This window comes from Aquila chrysaetos, chromosome 20 (assembly GCF_900496995.4).
Source record: "Aquila chrysaetos chrysaetos chromosome 20, bAquChr1.4, whole genome shotgun sequence".
In the NCBI taxonomy this organism is placed as follows: Eukaryota; Metazoa; Chordata; class Aves; order Accipitriformes; family Accipitridae; genus Aquila; species Aquila chrysaetos.
Window position 1 is genome coordinate 19,663,356 of NC_044023.1, and position 23,760 is coordinate 19,687,115.

At 44.7% G+C, this 23,760-nt stretch overlaps 1 protein-coding gene across 14 annotated transcripts in view; it reads right to left on the minus strand.

Moving 5' to 3' along the window:
* FOXP1 (forkhead box P1) overlaps positions 1 to 23,760 on the minus strand; it is a 392,273-nt gene that overhangs the window by 67,918 nt on the left and 300,595 nt on the right. For 10 of the 14 annotated variants that reach the window (XM_030043705.2, XM_041118643.1, XM_030043699.2 and 7 more), the window contains 3 exons: positions 9,233 to 9,370; positions 8,038 to 8,127; positions 2,379 to 2,538 (listed from right to left, as the gene is read on the minus strand). In XM_030043705.2, coding sequence (XP_029899565.1) covers positions 2,379 to 2,538; positions 8,038 to 8,127; positions 9,233 to 9,370 — 388 coding nt within the window. Of the gene's footprint in view, positions 1 to 2,378; positions 2,539 to 8,037; positions 8,128 to 9,232; positions 9,371 to 16,096; positions 16,117 to 20,196; positions 20,284 to 23,760 lie in introns of those variants that run through there. The other 4 variants (XM_030043708.2, XM_030043706.2, XM_030043710.1 and 1 more) reach the window with 3 other exon arrangements.

Below are 23,760 nucleotides of genomic sequence, written 5' to 3' on the forward strand. Positions count from 1 at the left end.
GTTGACAGATTACTGCTCACGGAACTCAATTTCCCAACCCCAGGTATCACCGGCTCAAAGACAAACACAGTTGCTCAACCTCTTTGTGTCCTTGTACCTCCATACCCAGGTGACCATGTTCAAGCAAGCAGAAAGTTGATTTAAACCTCATAATGACATCAGTTTTAAGCCATCGTCTCTCTGATAAAAAAAAATAAAATATCGTGCTGTATTGCAACCTGCCTGAATTCTCTAGTTACTCTCTCCTCCTGCCGCTGAGCCCCCGGCTCCAGCCGCCCCCCACGCTCGCAGCTCATTTCCCTGCAAGAACCAGCCCTTTCTGCTTATGTTTACGTCGTCTCCGGCATGCAATCGGCACCCCTTAGGTTTTAAATACGTTTCTTTGCGAGGACTAATAGTTACACTACCCTGCTAACCATATCAATCAATGCCACGACTGCTGAATTACCTACTGGTGTCTCCGATGTGTTACCGCACAGATTACACTTCATGCATCACCACATTCATTTCTTTCACATTACACATGAGCGTGTCTTGTCACTGCCCAATTGCCCTCCTTTGGACAGCTTAACTGATGTACTATACAATGAACCTTACCGAGCCAACTTAATAGTATAGGAGCTGTGGGAAAAATTAGAAAGGTTGAAGCTTGAGTCCGGTGGGTGTGTGGGAACAGCCTGGGATGCTTCCAACAATAAATCTGAAGCGTAATTAATGCACATTACAACATTTTGCAAGTATAAATGGCATTTCGTCTACGTGCCCTTTTCCCCGGACTCGTTTCATGCCTTCTCCCCATCACACCGTGCATCGACGGTGACTGACCAGCTACCACCCCAGGCCTGATCCTGCAGCTCCCAGCCAGGCACCACCTTCCCGCGCATCAGCCTCCGACCCACGCACAGGACTAGTCTAGACCAGGTGTCCAGCTTTGGCATGCTGGAAAGCTAATCTGAGTCTTGCAGAGGGAGGTGTCACGTCCCCAAAAGCTTACCCTCTCAAGACAGGAGGTAGGCGCTCAAATACCTTTGTGGGTCTGGCAAAAATAAGCCTAGATAAACCACGCCAGCCACATGGCAAAGCAGACTCCGCTCCCCAGTTTTGTCTCCCTTTATCCATACAAGTTGAATATTCACCAGCCACCTCGCTCTTCTTTCGCAGCTACACGCAAAAAAAGGAGGGTGAAGAACAGAAGCAATTTTGTCCCGTCCCCCCCATTTAACTGAACAGAGCTGAATGTAAACTCATTATATGGTTTAGTAACTAGTAGCAGCCCTAAGGCTGCTTTGAAGAGCCCAAACCATTCAACCTGAGCTGACTCAAGTTGTTGAGGCAGATCTTTAAATTTATTATGGGGCAAGGGAAGGAAAGGCACGATTATTCAGAAATATCAGCATCATGGTTGAAAGATCTGGTCCTCCCTGAGCCATGCCAACTTCGAACAGCCTGCCTTCATCACAGCAGACAGAGCTCAGGCAAGTCTGTTAAAATGTCCCAAGGCTTGCAGACAAACCCAGTTAAAAAAAAAAAAAAAAAAAAAAATTAATAAATTCCAGCCAAAGAGGAAAAGAGGGAATAAAAACCCCAGGTTATAATCACTGCCAAAAGTATTGTGCTTGAAGTAGTTATTGCTTTCAATGTATCAATATCTTAAAAAAACCCAAACAAATAAATAGGGATCTCAGCAAAGCATTAACTTCTTGCCGAGTGCACAACTGAATAAAGATGTAGGAGGATCTAATTGTCAATAAGACCATTAAAATTAAACGGAGTTAATCCCAATTTGCCTCAGTTTGGAGGGAGGAATGAAGCTATGATGCACACAGGCAGCCGTGTGAACAGGCACGGAGAGGAGACACTGCCACCTCTCCCTCTCAGCTGCAGCAAAGAGCAATCAGATTTCTACAGTTTGGCAGCGTATGGATCAGAGCTCCTCTGCGCCCAGCTCCTCGCCAGGCTGGAACCAGAAAGGGCCCAAGTAACGTGTTTAGAAAAGGAAAAGCTGCTCTCATACTACCCTTAGCCATGAACCCAGCACCAAGAATCGATTAAGATGCCTCCTGTGAAGGATTTCAAGCCCAGATTAGTACAACCAGCAGCTCCGAGTCCGCCAGACCGGCTGTAGCTGTGCAAATTGAATCTGAACTCCAAACCGCCTGCCTCCCGCTAGCCAGAGCGGTCCATGTTTCCGCATTGCCCTTCTCAAAAAAAAAATATCTTTACAATGCCCACCCTGCCTGCCAGGATTTTTCTGTGCCTATTATTTTATGAGCCTATGAGATCTCTCTCTCCCTCTTACCGAGTGACAATTTTATGTGCGTGTGCGTGCATGTTATAGTTTTGCCAGACAGCTGGCAGGTCCCAAACTCCTCACCTACCTTGTGCAAGGGGTTGCAAAGGCAGAGTAGGCTGGCCGGGCTGGATCGTTAGCAACCCCTGACGCTGCAAAGACAGGAGGTGCTGCTGTTGCAACTGCTGCATCTGTAAGAGTTGCTGCTGAAAGGCCAACTGCTGCGTAGCCACCTGCTGTTGCTGGGGCTGGAAAAGAAAAAAAATAAATAAAAATACACATTTGTCAATACAGAGCAAAGTATTAACAGAGGATTTACAGGGCTCCTTGTCTCAACTTCAACTTCTGATCGCAGTCTACCGGTATCAAGGCAAGCTAGCCAGCCCACCTCCCCATACCAAAGACCCCAAGGCACGCTTAGGTGCTAGGGCTAGCCACAGGGCTGCAGCCGATTCCCACCTCCAGTGGTTACTTTCATCCTACCTAAATCCCTCCTGCCATCCCAATCAAAAACGCACGCAGCGTTTCTTGGTCCACGCTACCACATCACCCTGGTCCTCGTGGTTGTGTTTTACCCCAGAAGTGGCTGCATTTCAATGGGGGGTAAAGCAAACACTGCTGGCAGCTGTTAAAGTCCTGGGCAATTCTTCGAGGCAAAGAACATGTATAACGTGAGAATCGTACCACACGCTCACATCACACTTAGACGTAATGAAAACCAACCCTGCACTGTGCTCTGTTTGCTCATGCAAGGGTTGTCTCGACTATTAAGGCAATACGACTGGCTTAATTTATGGTATTTTGTACTTACTCTCTCTTATTCATCCATCATGCCCCACAATACTTTCTGTTATGTTCAGAATTACTCTGTGCTGTATTTAAGGCTGCTACTTCTGCACTTTGAAATTTTTAATTATTCTCACTAGAAAGAAGATGGAGTTGCTTTACTCCACAGGGATGTGAACCTTGAACCTTCGAGGTGTAAAAGAACATGTTGCTTTTCTCACTACTGTACCCGGAGAAGCTTTTAACTACTCTGTTTATCACTTCTGACATAAATAAATGAGAAAAAATCAGACCTTTGAAGAAGAAAAACTTCATCTAATATTGTTAATTAGCCATGACAAACGATGAAATAACATTGTAAATCTTTCATAGAAACAGCCACTAGATTTTAATTACACACATTCATAATTTAGCAAACAACATCTTACTTGAATGTGAGTGTTTAATATGTACAGTACTCCAGGCTTCAGAGTCCTTAATTCTGTTCAGTTAAGGAAGCCTCTAGGTTTTGCTTCCATGCTCATCTTGTATTTTATTTGCTTTGTTCTTTAAAATCCATGAAAGGCTTTGCATTTTGATAAATATCTTTTTATTTATTGTACAATGACAGGAGGAAAACTTTTGTTGTGTAAAACATCAATACATCATGCCAGTGTTTAGCAGTTCCTTGTGCTAGCCAAAAAAAATTAATGTAGATTTCCTTAGTAATTATCTGAGTGATAGAAAGATAATACAGTGCAGTAGTACAATAAATAGAAGGAAATTATCTAATATCCCTAATCTGCTAGGAATCATATCAAGGTGGAGGTCTTATACACATTATGGCTAACAATTATGGAAAGAAAATTAACTCTTACAAAACTGCATACTTTGACAAACAAACCCCAGCCAGATCCCAAGCTTTTTGTCGCCCTTCCTTGACACCAAGCCAGAGGATCACTGGCCCCATTCCCTGCTGGTGTCAAGCAGGGAAAAAAAAAAAAAAAAAAATTCCCCCAGAGCTGCAGGAGCAGCAGGACTGACGGACACCAGCCAGGGGTTTGGCCCCCACCTTCTTGGGCCACCATGCCCCACCAACCTTAATACTGCAACCAACTCTATACCCACGACTGTACTGACAGTCACTTAGCCTATTTCTCTTATTTACGAAGTCAATTCATCTTCTTTCCAAAGAAAATCTAGGACTTCAGGAACACAGTTAAACAAATAGGTGTTTAGATATCCTAAAACTCAGAGAGTTTTCGTTTCTTTGCAATAGCTTGCTCAGACAGATCCAGTTGGTGCAGCTGTTTGCAGCAGCACCAGATGAATGCAAGCCCCAGCAACAGTTATATTAAGAGTTAAAGTAACATTTGCCTCCATAAATATTAATTTTCTAAATATATATACTTAATATATGTATTTTTTTATATATGTAATAAATGGTGTTACATAAAAATCGTTACAGTAAGCTGTGTTTTACCTATCTGCCATCTGAGTGTAAAGTTAGCATGTTTTTTTTTAAAAAAAAAAACCAACCACCTTTATTATAAATTGACTGATGCCCGTTTGGTTGTCTTCTTGGCTATCCTAAGAAAAGCTCTTGAACACTCTCTACTTTGAAAAGCCAGGATATAAAAGTATACAAGGCCCATTGTCCAAGAAAGAATTTAAAAGCAAGACACGTTGCCAAACTGCGCTCCCCACCCAGTTACCAAACACAGGATACAAGGCAGTTTGTTTACTTCTCACAATTGAATGCATACAAAAAAGGTCTCAGTGCAGTCCTGTTGTCAGGTCAGTAGTCAGTGTTAAAATGCTGAAATATCCTGATAAAACTTGCATTTTTGATCCCCTCCCTAAAGCTTCTGTCAAAGGTCTGTTTTCCTTTCTTAGGTTACTCCCTACTGCCTAACGTAAACTGTCACAACTGCCGGAGGACAAACGGCCCTGTTCGGAAAACAACCCGCTCCGGCCAGCACCCCGGCACCAAGCGGGATCCTTCGGTGGCTCTAAAGCCCCCCTTGCCCCGGGGGGACCCATTCTGCCGGGGCAGAGCCGGCCCCGTCCTCGGGCGCAGGGCTGAGATCTCGCCCCGGCTCTCGCTCTCGGGGCGCCGCGCGGTGCTCAGCCCCTGCTCTGCCGCGCAGCCCTCGAGTAAAACCCCCCAGAACCCGTACTGGGGGTCCGCCTGTTATCCTGCTTGGCGGTCGGATCCCTTTTACCAGCGGGGCTTGGGAGATTTGTTGTGTTTTTCTTCTTTCACGGCAGTACAATAGGACAAGGCACTAACAGAATGACTTGGGGGATGCAGTACATGAATACACTTGTTCCATCTGTCAAGGTACAAACTCAGCCCTCGTTAGCACGGCAGCCGCCGGTCCCCACCACGGCACCGCTCGCCATGTGACTGACCGTCAGTTTTTAGTACGGGGGGGGGGGGGGATAAAAAAAAAAAAAAAAAAAAAAAGACCACCGCTTGCATACTAACTTAGCAAGAATAACCTCCTTAAGGCAGGAAAAACTAGGCTGAGCAAACCTGCGGGATGAAATGCATCGTTAAAACGGGCCTCTACTGAAACCATCAGGAAAAATACTCCCCCAAAACGCTGGAAAAAGCTGAAGAGACTTGGGCCCCTTGTTCTCTTAACAGCCACCGTGTTAAAATGCTCTTCTTGAAACAGGAAGGAGTCCGTTCTTATTGTTGCTTTCGATAGTGTAATATCAGAAGTGTGACCACAGTAAATCAGTATGTTAGATATTGAAATGCCATCACATTGTCTAACTTCCCTTCTCGTCTTTTTTAACACAAAGTATTTTTTTTCTTTAAGCTCCAAGCCCTCATCTTTGTGTCTGAGATGCTCTCCTGTCTGACAACAGCAATTTAGAAGAGTTAACTTTTATCGTTCATTCTGCTGTGTAACTTTCCCCTTCAAATTTCTTTATCTGCCCTCTGAGCTCATCTGAACTTTCATGTTCTCCCAGCATGCAGGCTTGCATTCAAAACTATGTCTAATAGACCAAATAAGAGGTTAATAAGAAGTGGCAACAGAAAGAAAAAATACAATCCCTGGTAACTGATAAGAATGACAGTGGCAGCCCTTTATTGTTTGTCTTCAAATATAGAGTTAAAGATCTTTAAAAAACTAAATTTTGACGCCTTTGAAAAGAAAGAAGCACAAAATAACAACAGGGGGTTATTGCCTGCCAGCCACAGGGGAGAAGCTCCATAATTCTTATTCTCCCTTTTGAAGGCTGTTAGAAATCTGATTCAAAAAAGCAACAGCAGAAGGAGAAAGCCTCTTGAGGCTATCGCCATTTCCTGTGATCATGCATAATGCGTTTCAAAAGTGGGTTTTTACCAATTCTGTTGATCAATTGCACCTCCTTCATATTCCCTCTTTTTTCTGCTGTGTTTACATCTGATGTGACTCAATGACAAGCGCTGTCTGAGACTGTGAAACAGACCTGTCATGTTGATTTATGGGCGCATCAAACCACGACTTGTCCAAACTGAAGCTCGCAGTTCATTAATTAGAGAGTTGTGACTTTGAAGTCAGCTTTCAGACTGTGGTTTTTAACATTTGGCTTAATTTATATGCTCTTGAATGTGGATCTCTAAGGAAAAAACTGAAATTCCCTTCTTGTCTTTGAACTTCTTTTGACCGCACAATAATCATTTCTTTGTCCAGAGTGATGCCTGCATCCCAGAGTCATTAACGCGCATTGAACTGCCACTGATGAGTAAGCCCTACTGAATTAGAAAAACAGCCAGCAAAACAAAGCTGAGAGCATTCTGCACAGTGATATCTCACAATTACATGCCTTCCCTCCCTGTGCCATTTCCATTTTAATTACTGTTAGTCCTTTAGATTTACATTTTAGACACTTTTTAATCTGTTCCCTTTTTATTATAGTGGCGCCCGTAAGTGCGCTATGGTTAAGGTTGTGTCAGCGTTTCCATTATAAACCCCCCTATTTTCAGGGGTTTATAACTCAGCTGGAAAAATTCACTCTGGGTTGAAACTTGGCACAGGTGGCACGATTTGCCAAAATTTCAAGGGGGGCGGGGGGTGGTGTGCAGAAATTGGTGCGTGCTTCGAGCAGCACCACTCGTGAAGTGACACACAAGTGCTGCCGCTATGGCAGGACATCACGCAGCGCCTCGTGCCAAGAGGCGGCTTTCTAGGATCTACCTAAACCAGCACTGATGTCAGATTAAACGTCAAAGTCTCAAACTCCTCGTGACTGGAGAGGTGAACTCGGCACCTTAAAAAGAAACGTAACTGCAGCAGAATTAAATTTAAGCACACCAACATCAACAAACAAAGTTTAGGACGTGACCGGTATTTTGCAAGGGAAGCGTATTTAAAGGGCAGGCAGAAGCTACCCTGGCCTGTCCCATTCCTGCCACGGACCGTGGTGGCATCGGAGCGGGGTCTCCCGCCGCCACGTCGCGAACGGGCAGCGTTCCCACGCTACCTCTGCCTCTCAGACCTTGCTTCTCCGTGTCACCACCGATGCTGCGCCAGTGCGGTCCCTCCTGCTAAGCCGGTGCTGCGAGGAATGCGCAACCGGAACCTCTCCGGTTGGAAACGGCAAGCCCAAACTCCATGTCTCTTGGCATTTTGCCCTGTTTAGAGAGGACAGGGCCGTATCTGGGCCTGCTGCCTTGCCCCCTCCCCTTTCCAACATAACTAACTTCCAAAAGCACTCTCCCAAGATACAAGTCTAGATGCTTGCTCCAGTACTCATACCGAACATCAAGGCATGGTCCCCTGCTATAAAATATGTGGCAGCAAGCAAATGGAAAGCACAGGAAAATACAGGCGAAAACAGGACAATAACTCTAAATCTGAAAGCTGAGACCCGATAGAGTCAGTCCAGTTGTGCAATCATTTATAAGATGAATGACAGTTTAATAGCCACTAGACAGTCCCCGGGGATCTGTGGTTTGAAAGTAAAATGGGTATTGTCTGTACCTCTTTAGGCTGTTTTCCAGCATGTTGTTGCTGTAAAAGTTGAAGCTGCAACTGTTCCTGTTGTTTCTTATAAAACTCTTGAAGCTGCTGCTACAAAGAAAAGGAAAGATGGTAAGTAACAAAGTGGAGAGCCAATTCAGTGTCCCTTTTGGTGTAACACACAAACTGTGATTTGAAAAATAGCATCCTTTTATCTGTAATGGTCTGACCTTTAGTTTGAAACTCAACAATAAATTCAGTGCACACTGACTATTCTTGGCATTATCGTTTGAAAAGTAATCTCCAAAATGAACTGATGAAAAACATACCATTTTCTACACAAACTAATTAAAATAAGGCAAGGAATGACCTTTGATTGTAACAACAAAGCCAAAATGCCCTTGCTGAGAGAGCCTGGCGAATCTCTGTTGTGAAACACACATGCTTTCTAAATGATAGGGTTTGACTGTATTAAGTGTTGTTCAATACATGCATAGACATCCTGGGAAATACTCTCCTCCTCCCCGCTCCCCAGATGTGCTCCGCTCAGGCAGCGCTCCGGCACGGGCAGGAGGGAGCGTGGCAGCCAGGAGGGAGCACATAAGGTCGGGCTGGGGTGGACGCTGATGCCCGCCCGGGATTCGTGAGCCCCCGCTGTGCCGTACCCTACCATAACAGAACCTCGGGGCTCGTCGGTGGCCAGCTTTCAGCTGAAAAAGGACCACGGGCTGTGAGAAACACTGACACACCGCACGGCATACGTTGGCTAAAATCAAAGAGATTAAGGCTTGCAAACCTCTTCACTTTTATTGCCACCATTGCCATAGTCCTTTACGGTTCCAGATGGACACAATCAGGTCTAAAATGGGAAGCGTCACCCTACCACCTTGTTTATTCCCATTAGCCAGGGCACGCCATGCTTTCTGGGGGACGCGGGCAAAAGCAACAGGGACATCTGCCGAAGTCCTGACACTTAAATATGCATCTGTATTATTTAGCTGATCTTGGATACGCTCCTAGCACTACTCCCTGGATTTGTTTCCAGTAGCTATTTCTAGAATTAAAAACAAAAGAGCAGTCAGTTCATCTCGGAGCACGGCCGCTCCAAGGTTCGGACCCGAGATGCGGGCAGCTTCTTTCCCCGGGAACGTTTTGGGAGGCGAAGCCCCCCGCTATCTATAGGGGCCACCTGAGCAGCTGTTAAGGAAACAATTACCTGTTGAAGCATGAGTGCCTGCTGCTGTTGGAGCAGGACTTGGAGTTGCTGGGGAGTTAGCACTTGTTGCTGGAGGATCTGCTGCATTTGCTGGGGAGTGATCACTTGAGGTGTCATCATAGCCACCGACACTGGAACCTGAAGCGCGAGAGAAGAGCAAAGAGGGGGTCAGAGCGCATCGCCACAGCTCCAACGTGCCGCCCGCCATCCCCGCGCCTGGCGTCGAGGGTGCTGAAGGCGAGGGAGTCCTCACGGCCCGCCGCAGCAGGCACAGAGGTACCGACCACGTTTTCCCGGTGGCTAAATTCCCCTTTTGCAAAACGCTATTGCGATGGGAATTCTTTAAAGGAAGCAGTACGGTACACCCTGTTAAGATTTATTTATTTTTACAAGAAAACATCAGCTGGGTCCTTTCCCTCCCAGAAAGCTGTTGCCTTCCGTACAGAAATCCAACAGCCGAGTATCCCGCGCTGATGGGATCTAGACCCTATTACGACAGGTTTTTAAGAAAATTGAAGGAAGGCTCAGTGATGTGAATAACAGCACTAGACTCCTATGCAATTTTAACAGAAAGGCCCTACCACGATGTCTTTACCATTCCATATTCACCCAGCATACAGATGTCTTCAATTCTTTCGTATTATGTGAGATACCATTAAAAGCCGCTTTCCATGACATTTCAGTGACAAACAGCTACAGTGATGAACTTGATAGCATTTCATATTTGCAACTGTTAACACGTTTCTGCACGGGCATCTTTGCAAGGAACCTGTACACTGTATCTGAAAGGATGATGTCTTGTTCAGATAAAACACTGACATTAAAATGACAGGCTGTCTTGGCCAAGGTTACACAAATTGTATTCAAGCGGATACCTAATGACAATGCTATGAATTCTGCAAGCTTTCTAGAATGTAATTTAGCTATTCAAAATAATCACTGCACTTGTGTTTAATTTGCAGACTACATGAGAACCATTTTGTCAGTCCTAGTAATGCAAGAAGACTATTTCCCTAGAAACCCACCCCTCTATCCTCCACCCCAAAAAAGGAAAAGAAAAGGAAGAAAAAAAAACCACAATAGAGGAAAAGACAAAACCCATATGAGTTTTAACAGTAATATTTGAGCACCTTACTTTTCTATAGTTTCAAATCAAATACATGACAGCACAAAACTAAAAGCAGTAAAGGATATACTTTGCTAAAAAGGATCTCCTGTCATCTCATGTATTACAATAAAAGGTAATAATATGTTTAGCACTTTTTCTGTGCACCACTTTTTAAAAAAAATCAGCAGACAATAGCTGATCAGAAGATAAAGGATTTAAAAAAAAAAAATCTTCCAGTGTAGTAGTAAGCAAGAGAGAAATGCAGTATTAATTTTATGTAACATAATGTCTTAATATGCAGTTTATCTTGACTTTTTCACATGATTTGTCCTGTCATTTGCATAGCAAGCTCTCATTCCTAATTTCACAGTCATTATGCACTGATGTCCTGATTTCTCAGCATCACTAATTTTGATGAACTAAAAATGGTTCCTGAAGGTCAGACGCATGTACACTGCACATCTCCCCGTGTTGTTGTGTACATGTTGTGTGCCAGGGCCAGACGCTGCCTTGAAAACATTTGGTCTGAGCAAAGTCTAGCAAAGGCTCGCACGCCTCCGACATCCCATTAACGCAAACACGGCGAGGTCCTGCGCGCGTTCCCCGTGGCACGGCGCGTTCCCACCTATCTAACGTGGTCCAGGCCGGCGTGAACGCAGGCGAACGGACATTTAATTACGGGTCAAACGCCAGCCCCACCAAAGCCAGCGGCCGCTCTCCCGTGGCCGGCGTCGCTTGCCCGCGCCTACGGGAAAGCCAGCGGCCGGCCGCCGTGCCACGGCGTGGCCTCACCACGCGGGACCAGCTCCGAGGACACCGAGCCATCAGGATGGGTAATCCCATTAATTCAGAATATCTTAATCCGTAGTCCTTCAAAAACTTTTCTGGGAGTAGAAAATTATTTAATTAAATACTGCCGTCACTATCTTCGCCCCGAAGCGTGACTCACCTTCATTATTCTCATCCCCAGAGAAGTTTACTTTACCCTCGGGTTTGTACTACTTTTCATTGAAGTTGGACAGAGCGAGCAGAAGAGGAAGCATGTTTAAGTATGTTTTCTGTGCCCTTCTTGGAAGATAGACAACACAAATACTCTTCACTCAGATTTATGACGACAAGCAGGGATACAGACAGGAATAGGGTGGGGTGCTGTAAACCCTACACATCGGTGATTAATATGAAGGGCCGCATTCTGCTGTCAGCTATGCAGAGGCAACTCCCATTCACTTCCATGGCTTTTTTGCATGTTTATCTTGGGATAAATCTCAGGATTTGGCCCTACCTTTGAAAACTGGCCACGTACCTTCCGGTGAAGAATCTCCCAGCTGCACACGCTTTGCTAGAACAGAAGCACTTAACCAGCAAGGAAAAAAAGAATTATATATATTATATATAAATATGGCATATCTAGGAGTACAAGTTTGCATTGATCCATTCGACTTCATTTTACCGTCTGAAACCACATTTTCACACCACATCTGCGCCCCTAAAGAAGGTCCTGCCTTCCATTTATAAACACGGCTAACAGCCACATTTAGTCAAAGTTTGCGCTTCAGCTTATCACGAAAGCACCTCATGGAAACCTTTTACAAACAAATTCAAATAAAGCAGAAACTACCGTGTTAAAAACGACACGCGCGCCCCAGACAAGCGTGGGCGCATGTATGGTTTGAGGACTTGAAATAGTTAAGAATGATGGCCTATATATCCACTCTCTTAACTCCCAACGTCCAACTTTTTCATGTAGCTAGTCCCTGGTAATACTAGGAATCAAAGGGCATGCAGCACCAGCAATAGGCTATTATAGCCCACACTTTATTACCCATTACTACCGAGGTCATTAGCGGTAAGAGTGATTGTACCGGTCTTAACCTATTGATCATTGTAACTACTATCATTTAATCCCGTGTTGAATGTCTGGAAAGCTGCTAAAGGCACACAAGAGAGAGTGCTTTAGCGATGAGAAATATAGCCAAAGCTTGGAAATTACACTTTGATTCATAAAATCTAGCCAGTGGTTTAAATCAATAGTATTTAAAACAGTCATGTAAGTTCTTAACTACAGCTCTCTAATATTTATGGGTCCCTTTTTGAGTGTATTCAGTCAAAACTAAACTTTATTTTAGATACTGTGCAATATACTTTACATTACGTTAGATAAAAAATATTTATTTCTGATATTTTGTCCGATAGTAAATGAAACCTAAACTGAAGGCTATAAATTAATTTTAGATTTCTATCTCTCAGATGTCAACTTAAATGTGTTGCCAAAAAAAATTACAAACCAACTTTAAAAATGGCTTAACTGTTTAAGTACATGAAAATGAGCGTGTTTTATGAGTTAACAATGAATCACAGAAGGCAGTTTATGAAGAACTAAAATAATTCTGCCTTACTGCCTTCAGGGAGTTGAAGTTCAAATTAAACTACTGGCAGATATATTTAAAGAATGCTAAGTTAGCATGCAGAGCATCTTTTTTTAAGTTGTTTATTCCTATTTTCCACATGAAACACGATTGTTGTTATTGATATGATTAATGAACTACTTTTGGTATTGTTGACTGATAACAATAGGGTGTGGTAGATACCCAGCTGCATGTAAGCCTGGCAGCGAAGGTAAAAATACAGCTGCAATTTGGCTTTCGGAGCTGTACTAGTATAGACCTGCTGACATGCTAATACCATCAACGGCAAAAAATGTCTTTAATACTCACAATTGTTTTCAGACACTATTTCTCCCAGGGTTTTGCCTGCTGTTCTTCTGCATCCCCCAAACCCCTCCCGGCCCCCGCAGTCCCCTCCGCTACCCCCAGTTTCAAGCTCTGCAAACACGCCGTGTTTTGGTCAGACTGACCAAGGGAAAAGTTGCACAAACTTGGGCCAAGTTCACCTTTCACTTCACAACCGAGTTACAGCAGGGATGCATTTGTCACTCCTCCACACAACCCAGACAAGGGTCACAGGGATGAAAATGATTTAGTCCTATTTAATCATCTCCATTCCCCCATTTTCAGTGATATTAATATAATTAAATACTAGCTAAATAATTTCAAGTAGTTTAATCTTGTATGAAGTGAAAAAAAAAAAAAAAAAAAAGAAGAATGCTATTTTCACACAATGTGCCTTCAGTGTTGGATACGGTTGTGGTCCTGTTAACTGTTAGCAGGCATGCATGGAAGATGGGGAGGATTTCCTTAATTCATAAAGAATAACTCTGCCAGAAAATCCTCTTCTCCTGCGCTGTATGTTCAAACTTGATTTCAGTAAGACCTCATACCAGGCACCCTGGATTTCCAAACAGCAATTCTTCGGTTAAAGATTTTGTGATAAAAGTTAAACGGAGCAAAACATAGCTGAACACAGAAAGAGCAAGTTGCTGAGGAACAGTTAAAAATACCGGGCTACAAATAAAAATAGATGCAGCTAGGCAAAACCAAACAATTAACTTGAGCTGTCTTATTAGAAAGCTATTATGTGCAATATATTTGAAATGTAAAAAAAAATCTCAGCCGAAACAACGCAAAACAGCTTTGCTCATGCCACAGGAGAAGATAAACCACTGATACACCGGCAAACAGAGAAGCACGATGCCACAAGCCAGAGCAGAACCCAGCAAAATAAGAAGTGCTGAAGGCAGGACCTGCTTCCATCCCGAGACTAAAACATTTCCAACATAGTATTTCATCCTCCAAAATACCAACAAAAAAATGCCGCCGTTAGAATTATTCAGGCAGAAACTGCAATGCTGTTTCATTATGCAAAATGGAATCTCTTCTAGACTTAGTTATTTTGCCATAATACAGTACAACACATTAAGACAGGTAATGTTTATTATATTAATGTAAAATCAGCTAAGTAGTCTTTCATTAGCATAACTGTTCTCTCCGTAACAATACAACTCCCTATTAAAAGAGATGGGGGGGAACCCTCTTTAAAATTAAATTAGCATTTTATTATTATAATTTTGTTTATTATATTTTATCAGGAGGGAAGATCTCCCTTTGACCCATGGAAGGCAGCACGATGGGCTATGCTGACATTCCCCGGCATGTCAGGATGTCTGCTGTCTTCAGTATTCTCTTCTAGCTAAGGAAAAATGGGAATATTTTTGTATTTGTTTACAGAATGAAACATCTGATCTTATCTACCACTTCTCATGCATACCAGGTTTCTCACTAAGTGCCAGGATAATTGTTTCTGCTATAATAAATACCCATTTAATTTGCATAAAAATATAAAGTTTACATAAATTAAATCCTTTCTACATCTAACATTTGTCAAATAGAGACTAAACCTGAACACACACAACCAAATACTCATTTAATAAGCTGAGTGAGATTTCAACCTCGAGATTATCATCATCATTTTTCACATTTTAAAAAGTTACCATTTTTGTTTCCTGCTCCAGCATGCAAGGAAAAATTATAACCTGCTGTACATGGTTCTGAACAGTAGTGATATTTTATAATGGTTCAGTTTAAAAAAAAAAAAAAAAAAAAACAAACCGTATTTTTTTTCCAGAGTTTAGGAAAGGAAATGTTAGATCAACATATTCTGCCAAAAAAGCCTCAAATAAACCAAAAGCAATCCTGCTTAGAAACATCCAAAATACCCCTAAAGCCCTTGAAAACCCCTTGAAACCCTCTCTCTCCCAAACACCCTTAATATACTGAGAATGATCATCATGTCAGACTCCTTACATTTGTGTATTAATTCATACATACATTAAGGAGAGCTTAATTAAATAATAAAAGAGCGTGATTGAACGAGCAACATTTAATACGCCTAGAATTTCATGTGAGCAAAAAGGAAGTGTTATACAGAGGGGCTTCCCCCCCTCCCTGGTAGATTTTTAAGAACTGCAACTCCCAACAGAGATTTCTAGGGAAGGATGAGCCCTCTCTCCACTCCCTGAGTATTTTCTCCTGCAAGAGTCAAACCCGTAGCTGCTTGCTCTTCAAACTTGGGGCATTTGAGAAGACACACACTGTCCTGACCAGCTGAAAAAAATTAAGTGAGCTCTTGAAAAATATTCACCTGGTTAAATCATGGTGTTTATTTCCCATACAAAACAGAGCTCTGCTTAAACACTCGGTTGGGCTTTGCCACTCTGGTTGCCAGTGTAGCCTTTATAACAGTTGTAAACTTTATTTGCTTAAAATGTGCAGTTATTCACACCTACGGCAGACACCTACAGCTGAACATCACAGCTAAGCACAACGGTGCAAATTAGATTCTAATGAGAAAACATCAGTTGCTTCTTTGACAATCTTGCCATTCACTGATTTACTTCTAATGAAGACACACTCCAACCAGCAAGCACGCCGTGTTAAAGGTCAAAGCACGTTCAAAAAAATGCCTCACAAAATCAAGGCAAATGGGAAACCCGTGAAGAAACCTTCTCATAAAGTGGTGTGGCAATTAGAGTAATTGTGCAAAGAGCCGTCTTCGGTAAAAAGTAAAAGAAATTAAGCTGCCACTACTGTAACAGGTTAGATGAAAATCAAAATTTAATGTATTCTCCCTTGTGTCATCTTGTTTTGTCAAGACATCAAATAGAATTGGAAAGTACAAAATAACAAGCCCTTGAGAAATCACAGAAGCCGACCTTTTTGATGTTGTTGGTTTACCTTGTTCTCAGTTATTTGAACAATGATGTTTCAGATTTAAGGGCAAGATAAAGCTTAAAAATTAAAACCCGTTGTCAGTTTGGGGAGGAGGGGGTGTTGTCCCTCCCAAATAACAGAGCATCTTACCTAATCAATGAAGGCAAATCTGTCCAAAACTAGTGCATAGAGCAACTAGCAATTCCACTTATTTGTTCAATATTCAGTCTGGGTTTTCTAACATTCGCTCAACTTCAGTACAAACTACAGATCCTCCTGCTAGCAGAGGACTGTGCTGGAAAGGTTAAAAAGGAAAAGGGGAAAGAAAAAAAAAAAAAGAAAAAAAGGCTGGGGAAGAGATATTTGCCAGTGCTGCTTCTCTCCCCAATCTCTACACGGCCACTTTAGATCTGCAGATGAGTGCATGATGTATTTTTTTCCCTTTCCTTGTAACTGGAAAATGAAGCTGAGCAAGTAAGCACCTTATAAAAACAAAACAGTACAGGACATTTTAACTGAACTACAGCAAAGTAGTTTCCAGTAATGCAGTTCTGCTTTCAATAAAACAAACAAACTGCTTAAAACCAGCCAAGCCTTTCACCAAACAATAACAAATTTAGCTTATAGTGTCAGGACTTTCCCACAATCTAGTTTTGCAGGTGTTGGTAAAACTACCCCTGCTACCGCTTTTCCCTAGCAAAGAGGGGAGAAAACAACATCAGTAAGTTATCTTGCTACCGGGAAACATTTTCACAAAGTAAATCCAAGCACTGTGTCCTTCCAGCTTAGGTTTGTCTACAGCAGCAAAAAAGCAACTAAGAAATACAGAGCAAGAAAGCACAAGAGCCTTGCAACTCCTTAAACTTTTGAATGCAAAAATCCTTCTCCCCTTACCTTTCCTTCAGCTGCCCAGGGAACGCAATCACAAACACAGAAACCAAAGCATTTTACACTGAAACAGTAGTTTGTTTAGCTTCAGTATTTTAAAACCAACATGATTCTCGAGCAACATCAGTGCTCGAGCACTGCCAGGTTGAAACGCTGCGTAAGAAATTGCTCTGACTGCCCTCCATCACTTTCAATGGCTAAAAATCCCCTTTAACCTTCTCCACACAACTGTTGCAACCCTTTTCTTCCTTGCACACAACTAAAATCAACTCGACTTGCGCAGACGTCAAAGCCCACCGTCCATTAGTGCAATAATCCATCTGTGACCCATTACAACCCAGGGGCGATACGTTACGACTCCACAGTGGTGTCCGATAACTACTTACGCCCCAGAATAAATTTCAGCGTGGGGCCGAGAGTTACACTTCTTAAATGTGTAGAGGGCTCATCCAGCTGTAGAACAACGTGAGGCACCCGCACCTTCCTATGAGCAGCGAGATCCCCAGAAAGCCAGCGCTGGGATTTCATTTCTTCGCTGTCAATCCCATTATATTTACGACTTCTCTTTAGTTCAGCTAAGTGACTGGTCAGAGCATGTCTCAGAGCATTTATTTTTTTAAAGCAAAAATAACGCTGCTTAAAAAAGGGAGGGCACAATGGTACAGCACAGTAAAGTGTATGTTAAACAAGACCAAAAAAAAAAAACCCCAACTGTAGCAAACAAAAAAAAAAATTTCAAAGCAGCCCTTCCTATCATAAGCTTTCTGATGATTTATGGTTTACCAACTCAGCAAGGTTACGCAACACTGCATGCCTTTAGATGCATTATTTGAGTCAGTTGAGATTTAATTAAGATCACAGCCTCCAAAATCCCTGTCAAATGAAAATTCACAGAAGACAATACACTATATATCCTCATGCAGATAGTCTCCATTCCATGCTCTGGAATAACATAAGTTAATCCTCGTTTCTATGGTGGCAGACAAAAGTTCACTAATTTTGTTTTCTTTTGACACTTGTGTTGTTTTCTGTTTTATGTCATGAGATCATTCCCTTTTGAGAAGGGGAGGGGAGCTGATATAGGGGGAGAGGAGGGAGAGCAATATGTCTGAATATGGCAGCAGATGTATTTTGACATTCTCACAGCTCTGCCGTGATGTCATCAAGTTTTCATATAATTAACCCCTGCCAGTAAGAGCATCGTTTCATGACATCTGTCCATTGGGAAGAGGAGGAAGGAGTCAGGGACAAAACACGGAAAGTGCCTCAATCTTGCTCTCAAGCTAAAACCAAAATCAAACAAAATTAAATTAGGGCTACAAAACAGCACTTCCATCTTCGGTATCACCCGCTGGCTTCTCCCAATTCATTATCTGCCCCAGCCGCCTCCTCACCTCGGCGGTACTCTGAAACCACACGCCACGCACGCCCAGCTCATCGCCAACGCCTTCTCCTCCCGATGGTCCTGGTGTAGGGGAACCCCTTCGCTCCACAGTCCAATCCCTCTACATGCTAAACACGAGCACGTTAAATAAAATGGTATTTCTTACAGGGGAAATTGCTAGAACTTTACCTCGTTCCAGTCTATTTCTATTTGCATTATCTTAATATCTGCTTGCTTATCTCATGGTTTAGAAATGACAGGTGCTAGCGGTCTTTTGTTTGACAGGCCACTACACAAATAACTGTCTTGCCTGAAAGGGCTAATGCACTACTAATGAACAATAAATCAACTTTGATTATAAAGTGTCAGACCAATCAGTTTGCAGTTCAGCTCTATCACAGTCTAGGCCAAGGCAGCTACTCTGTTTAGGCAGGACTTGGGTTTCATCTCTGCAGCCTTATCAATGAAATTTTTTGGAAGTAGTCACAGGAGATCACTGAAAGACCTCTGACAGCTGATTTTCCACTGGCTCTGAGAAGAGGAGAGTGCCTGCTTTTAGAGACTTCCTAGGCTGCTACTGCAATAAATATACAATCAACAAAAGCCATTTCTTAACCAGTCAGAAGCACGCTCCGATGACACACTTGCATACAAACACATATTTTAGCCGTGACTTTTAAAAGAGCTAAAAGCAAACAGAATTGCTTTTTAACTTGACGTAAAGATGCACAAGATGCCTGAAAGCTCTGCACAGTAAACATACTTATGAGGGGCCCGATCCAGCAAATACTCATTTAGCAGGCAGAGCGCTTACTGCTTCAGGGGGGGAAGAGAGGGAGAGAGCCTCCTCTCCTATCACAGCTATTACACACGCACAAGTCGTTCCAGGATCGGGCCCGGGAGCACCAGGCATGGAAATTAGCTTTGCTCCAAATGAACAAGATTTTAACATTTCAGTTTATTTATAAGAAAGGCAAACTACCCTGCGTAAGTCGCTTTTTATTAGAAATAAACTTTATCGATTTATTGTAGTCAGCAATTCAACGCTCGCTGCTAGAATAAATCCAACCATTTCGTTTTCATAAACAGATCTTAGTCACCCCGAATGATTCACATTTCCTGCCACCAAACTTGTTTTTATTTAAAAATATAAAATGGTAGCGCTTCAAACGCCGGCACATGCACCGAGACAACTGTGTCGTGTTACCGAGTGACTTTTCCCTACCACCAGTACGCGGACAAGTGGCACCCTCAGTGTTTTGTAGAACAAGCTGGCTTTGAAGGAGTTAATTCCAAAGAGGAAGAGTGTATATGCACTTTGCTCTAAACTTACCACCCACTTCCTAAGGGTTCCCTCCTCCCCCCCCCCCCAACCCTCGAAAACCCAGCTCATTTGCACTGAAATACTGGCTCGCAGGGTTGACACTTAACTCGGCTACATTCAGATCCCGTTACATTTATTTCACCGGGGTTCGTAACACCAGTCAACGTCAAAACCAAAGCTCGCTCACTTAATTTCCCCCCCGGTAAACTGACCGGCGAATCCATTCGGCGTCCCGGTTCCTGACATTTAAACCTGACAAAGTATTCCGCCCGGCTCCGTGCACTCTCCCTCCTTCCTCGCTCCTCCGCAAAACTACAGCACCCAAGTCAAAACCGCCCGGCCAGCTACGCGCCCCCGAACTGTCAGAACAAAAGCGAAGCGAAGGCACGAAACAAACCTCGGGACTTTTAAAAAAAAAACCAAAAAACCCAAAAAAACCCAAAACCTTGAGCGAGTTGCGAAAGACGCGCGGGCTGCACCTCCCTCCTCTCACGGCCGCTGCCGGCGGCGGACACGCCGCGGAACCGCCCGCCAAACTCCCACCGCCACCCGCGGAGCCCGCAGCATCGCCCCGCTCCTCCGCCGGAGCTCTCTCCGCCAGTTTGGCCGCGGACCTGCCCCCCTTCTCCCCCCCCCCCCCAGTTAGGCACCCACCTGGGCGGCGGCGGGCGGCGGGCGACGCGCCGGGCCATGGAGCGGGTTGGCGGAGCGGCGCGGCGCGGAGCGGGTGCGGAACGTCCGCGGGCGCGGGCGGAGTGGCGGGGCGCGCTGCTCGCGGGTTGCCGCGGCGCGCCGCCACCCGCGCGGCCCCGCCCTGCGCCGCCGCGCACACCCCGCCCCGGAACGGGGCGCCCCGCGGGGCCCGGCCCTCCTCCACCTCCTCCTCCTCCTCTTCAGCCTCCTCCTCCTCCTCCTCCTCCTCCTCCTCCTCCCGCGGCGGGCACCGCGCTGCCTCCGCGCCCTCTGACCTGCCGGCCGCTCTCCAGACGACAGCCCGTCCCGCAGCGACCCGCCGCCGCCAAACTGCTTAAAAGCCTCCCCCCCTTCCCCCGAAATAAATCTGTTTTGCGGGGAGTGGGTGCCGGGGGAGAGGGGGGGGGGGAAAGTGTCAGCTAGCACGCTGCTGCCGGCAGCCGCCTCAGGCGCGGTGGCATCGCCACACAGCACCCGCGGGGAGGCTCGCCCTCCTCCCGCAGCAAGTTTCTCTTCTCCCGTGGAAAAAGTGTTTTTTACTTTCCTCTCGCCTCTCCCGACGGCCCTCCCCCTGAAAGCTCAGGATTTCAGCTCCAGAAAACAATAATAACAATAATAATAGTAATAAAACCCAACCCCAAAATGCCCGACCACCAGAAGCCTCCAACAGGAGTTTGCACCGAACCGGCCCGGCGCGCCTGGCCTGCGAACCGGGACGTCTTCCCCTTCCTCCCTCCGCTAAGCAACGGGGGGTCAGTCACCAACACGGCGGGACCCTCAAAACACAGGGCCCACGCCGGCACCTGAGCGGCGGCACCCACGGCTACCTGTTTTGAAAGGCAGCCGAGGCCTCGAGTTTGGCGGAAGCGAAACGCCGTGTTTGGGTCTGCGGCACCTTTGTGACAGCGGGGTTAGCGGTTTCACGTCACTCAGAACAAGCTTCCTCAAACTCTCACGCGGGCGAGGTCAAAGAAACACTTTTCTTGGCCCCCCCTCCAGACTTCGATACACAAACAAAATCCCGTCAGCGTGCTGCCTCTCACCCAGGGACTGCCATGGTCCTGGAAACCTATTTTCTCTTGCCCAAAAAGCTACTATCCGCTTCATCGCGGGCAGTAATATCTGGTAAAATCTCTCCCGCTATTTCAGTGTTGGGTCCTTTTTACATTTTCACGTGTAACCGATGCAGACAGTTACTTTACGTGCCAAGTAACTGAGAAGACAGAAGCCGCCCTGACACCGTTCCCAGGCAGAACTGTACTTTATTTGCAGGAGTCGAGGGCTGTTAGACAATAGCCCCATTAGTTATGCTGCTAAAGAACCTCACAAGAAGCAAAGACAAAGGACCCAATTTACTGACAACTTGTGATCTGATGTTAAATGGGATGCGATACGGATTGCTTTCCACCCTAAAGTGTTTTCGTGTCAGATAACAAATTTATTAATGGGATTTTTTTCAGGTCACAAAAATGTGACCCCACCCTCTTATGAATATTTAATAAGGGACTAAGGGCATCTTTTGCAAGACCCTAAATCTGCCAGAAACAGCCTACATGAATCAGAAAGCGCCTGCCTCTTAAAGGAGCACACACGTACCGAGCAGGTCAGCACATAAAGGGCACGGGAACAGCCGGTATTTGTAAGTATTACATGTATGCAAAGTCAAGCAAATAAATACGCACACACTCCAACACGCTGGATGCTCAGTAATAATATAAACCAGTAACACATGCAATGAGCTAGTAATAATTATTGCCCGTGCTTAAGAGAATCCTTCCTGTCCTGGACTTCAAAGTAATCTCGAGGAACTCGGATTGCTTTGGGGAGTATATTACAGAATACACAAACTTAAAACTTTTCAACAGCTTCTCTTGCGGACCACCTCCTCCTCCCCGCCACATTTGGTAAGAGCGTCACTGTGGCAGCATTCCCAACTGCACTGATGGCGAAGGAGCATCGGCAGGAGACAGCTCCGTGCATTTCACACACCCTGATTAACTTTGCAGCCGAAACACCAAGGGGGCTGCATGCCCGGGCAGTCTCTGCAGACCAGTCATAGGATGCTCCACGGACCCCAGTTTGGAACTCTTCTGATCTATCTTGTCTTCCTCAGCACAAACTTCTCACCCACACATAACCCTCAATCCTAATTAGAGTCACATCTTCAATTCTTATTTTCCAACACGGCCATATCCAGGTACACGCACCTCAACGGAAGACCAGCGCCCGCCTTCTGCCCTGATCTGCCGGCTGACCACACGCCTTTGGACTAACCTCTGACTTAACTCTATGTATAAAAAAAAGGGGAGTCAAGCCTACCACTTTGTTCAAGGCCCTTCCTTCCAGGGGCAAAGAAAAAGCACAATGTGGCAATGCAAGCACAAGGCTGTGAGCTACATGCAAAGCAAAAGCATAGTGCTGGCTCTGGCACAGACAATTCTCCCCAGCCTTGGGCAAGTCACCTAGAAATTTCTGGGGGTTTTTTTGGTGGTTTTTTTGGTTTTGTTTTTGTTTTTTAATGGCTATCACATTTAGGATGCCACTCTCTCCGAGAGCTCAGTTTGCAACATTTCTGGCCTGGCTCTGGCGTTGCCTGCATGCCTACCACTTCAAAAGCAGTCAACGGCCTCAACATCTCTGTCTCCTCGTCTGCAACACGGGCTAATGCTACTCATTTCAGGATCTTCTGTAGACCAGTATTTTCAAAACACTTTGAAAATGAGAGGTGCTATCTAAGCACTGAGTGCTGGCCACAGAACCTGCAAGCCGTATTTTTAAAGCATTTTATATCCTTTCATATAAAAGCTTCATACCTGCAAGCTCAGCCAACATCTGCTGTGGGCTAAAAACTTCAGTCTATTCCCTTAGTAACGGAGATGGTAGCACTTGTTAAGGAAGGTCACCATGAAATATAATGCATTTCAAAGCCAGCAAAATATTTTAAAAGACCAAGAAGAACCATAAACTCCCACTTTAATTCCATTCAATTACAGAGAGTCATCACAGACACAGACAATCAGACAGGGATGTTCAAAACAGAACACATAAAGTAAGAAATTAAAAAAGCGTGGCAGACTAGGTGGCTATTTGGCACCGTGGGCCCACGAGATCTGATCGATATTAAGTGGTGGTATCAACACCTAGGTGAAAGAAAATGATCACTGGGTACTAGGCTCTAAGGTCCAAGTAAGAGGAACAGATTATGAATGACGATGAAGATGAGTACAGTGGAATAAATGGTTTTGTTATGCCATTATTTTACACGTACACTTTACTCGCAGGCTTCTGCTGGTACCTATCCATGCAGAGGCCGTGGACTTGCCTATCGAAAAGCCTCAGCTGCCTGTGGGGCAGGGGAGAAAGAAAGAAAAGACAAGACACCGCATAGCGCAACCTCCTCCAACCAGAGTTAACCTGTCCCAAATTAGGAAATTTTATGCCTAGTCCCAATATGAGGCAATTTCTACCTAAGACAGCGATTCATCTGCTCTTGTCCTCGGGATGTTCCCCTGGGCAGGCAGGGCC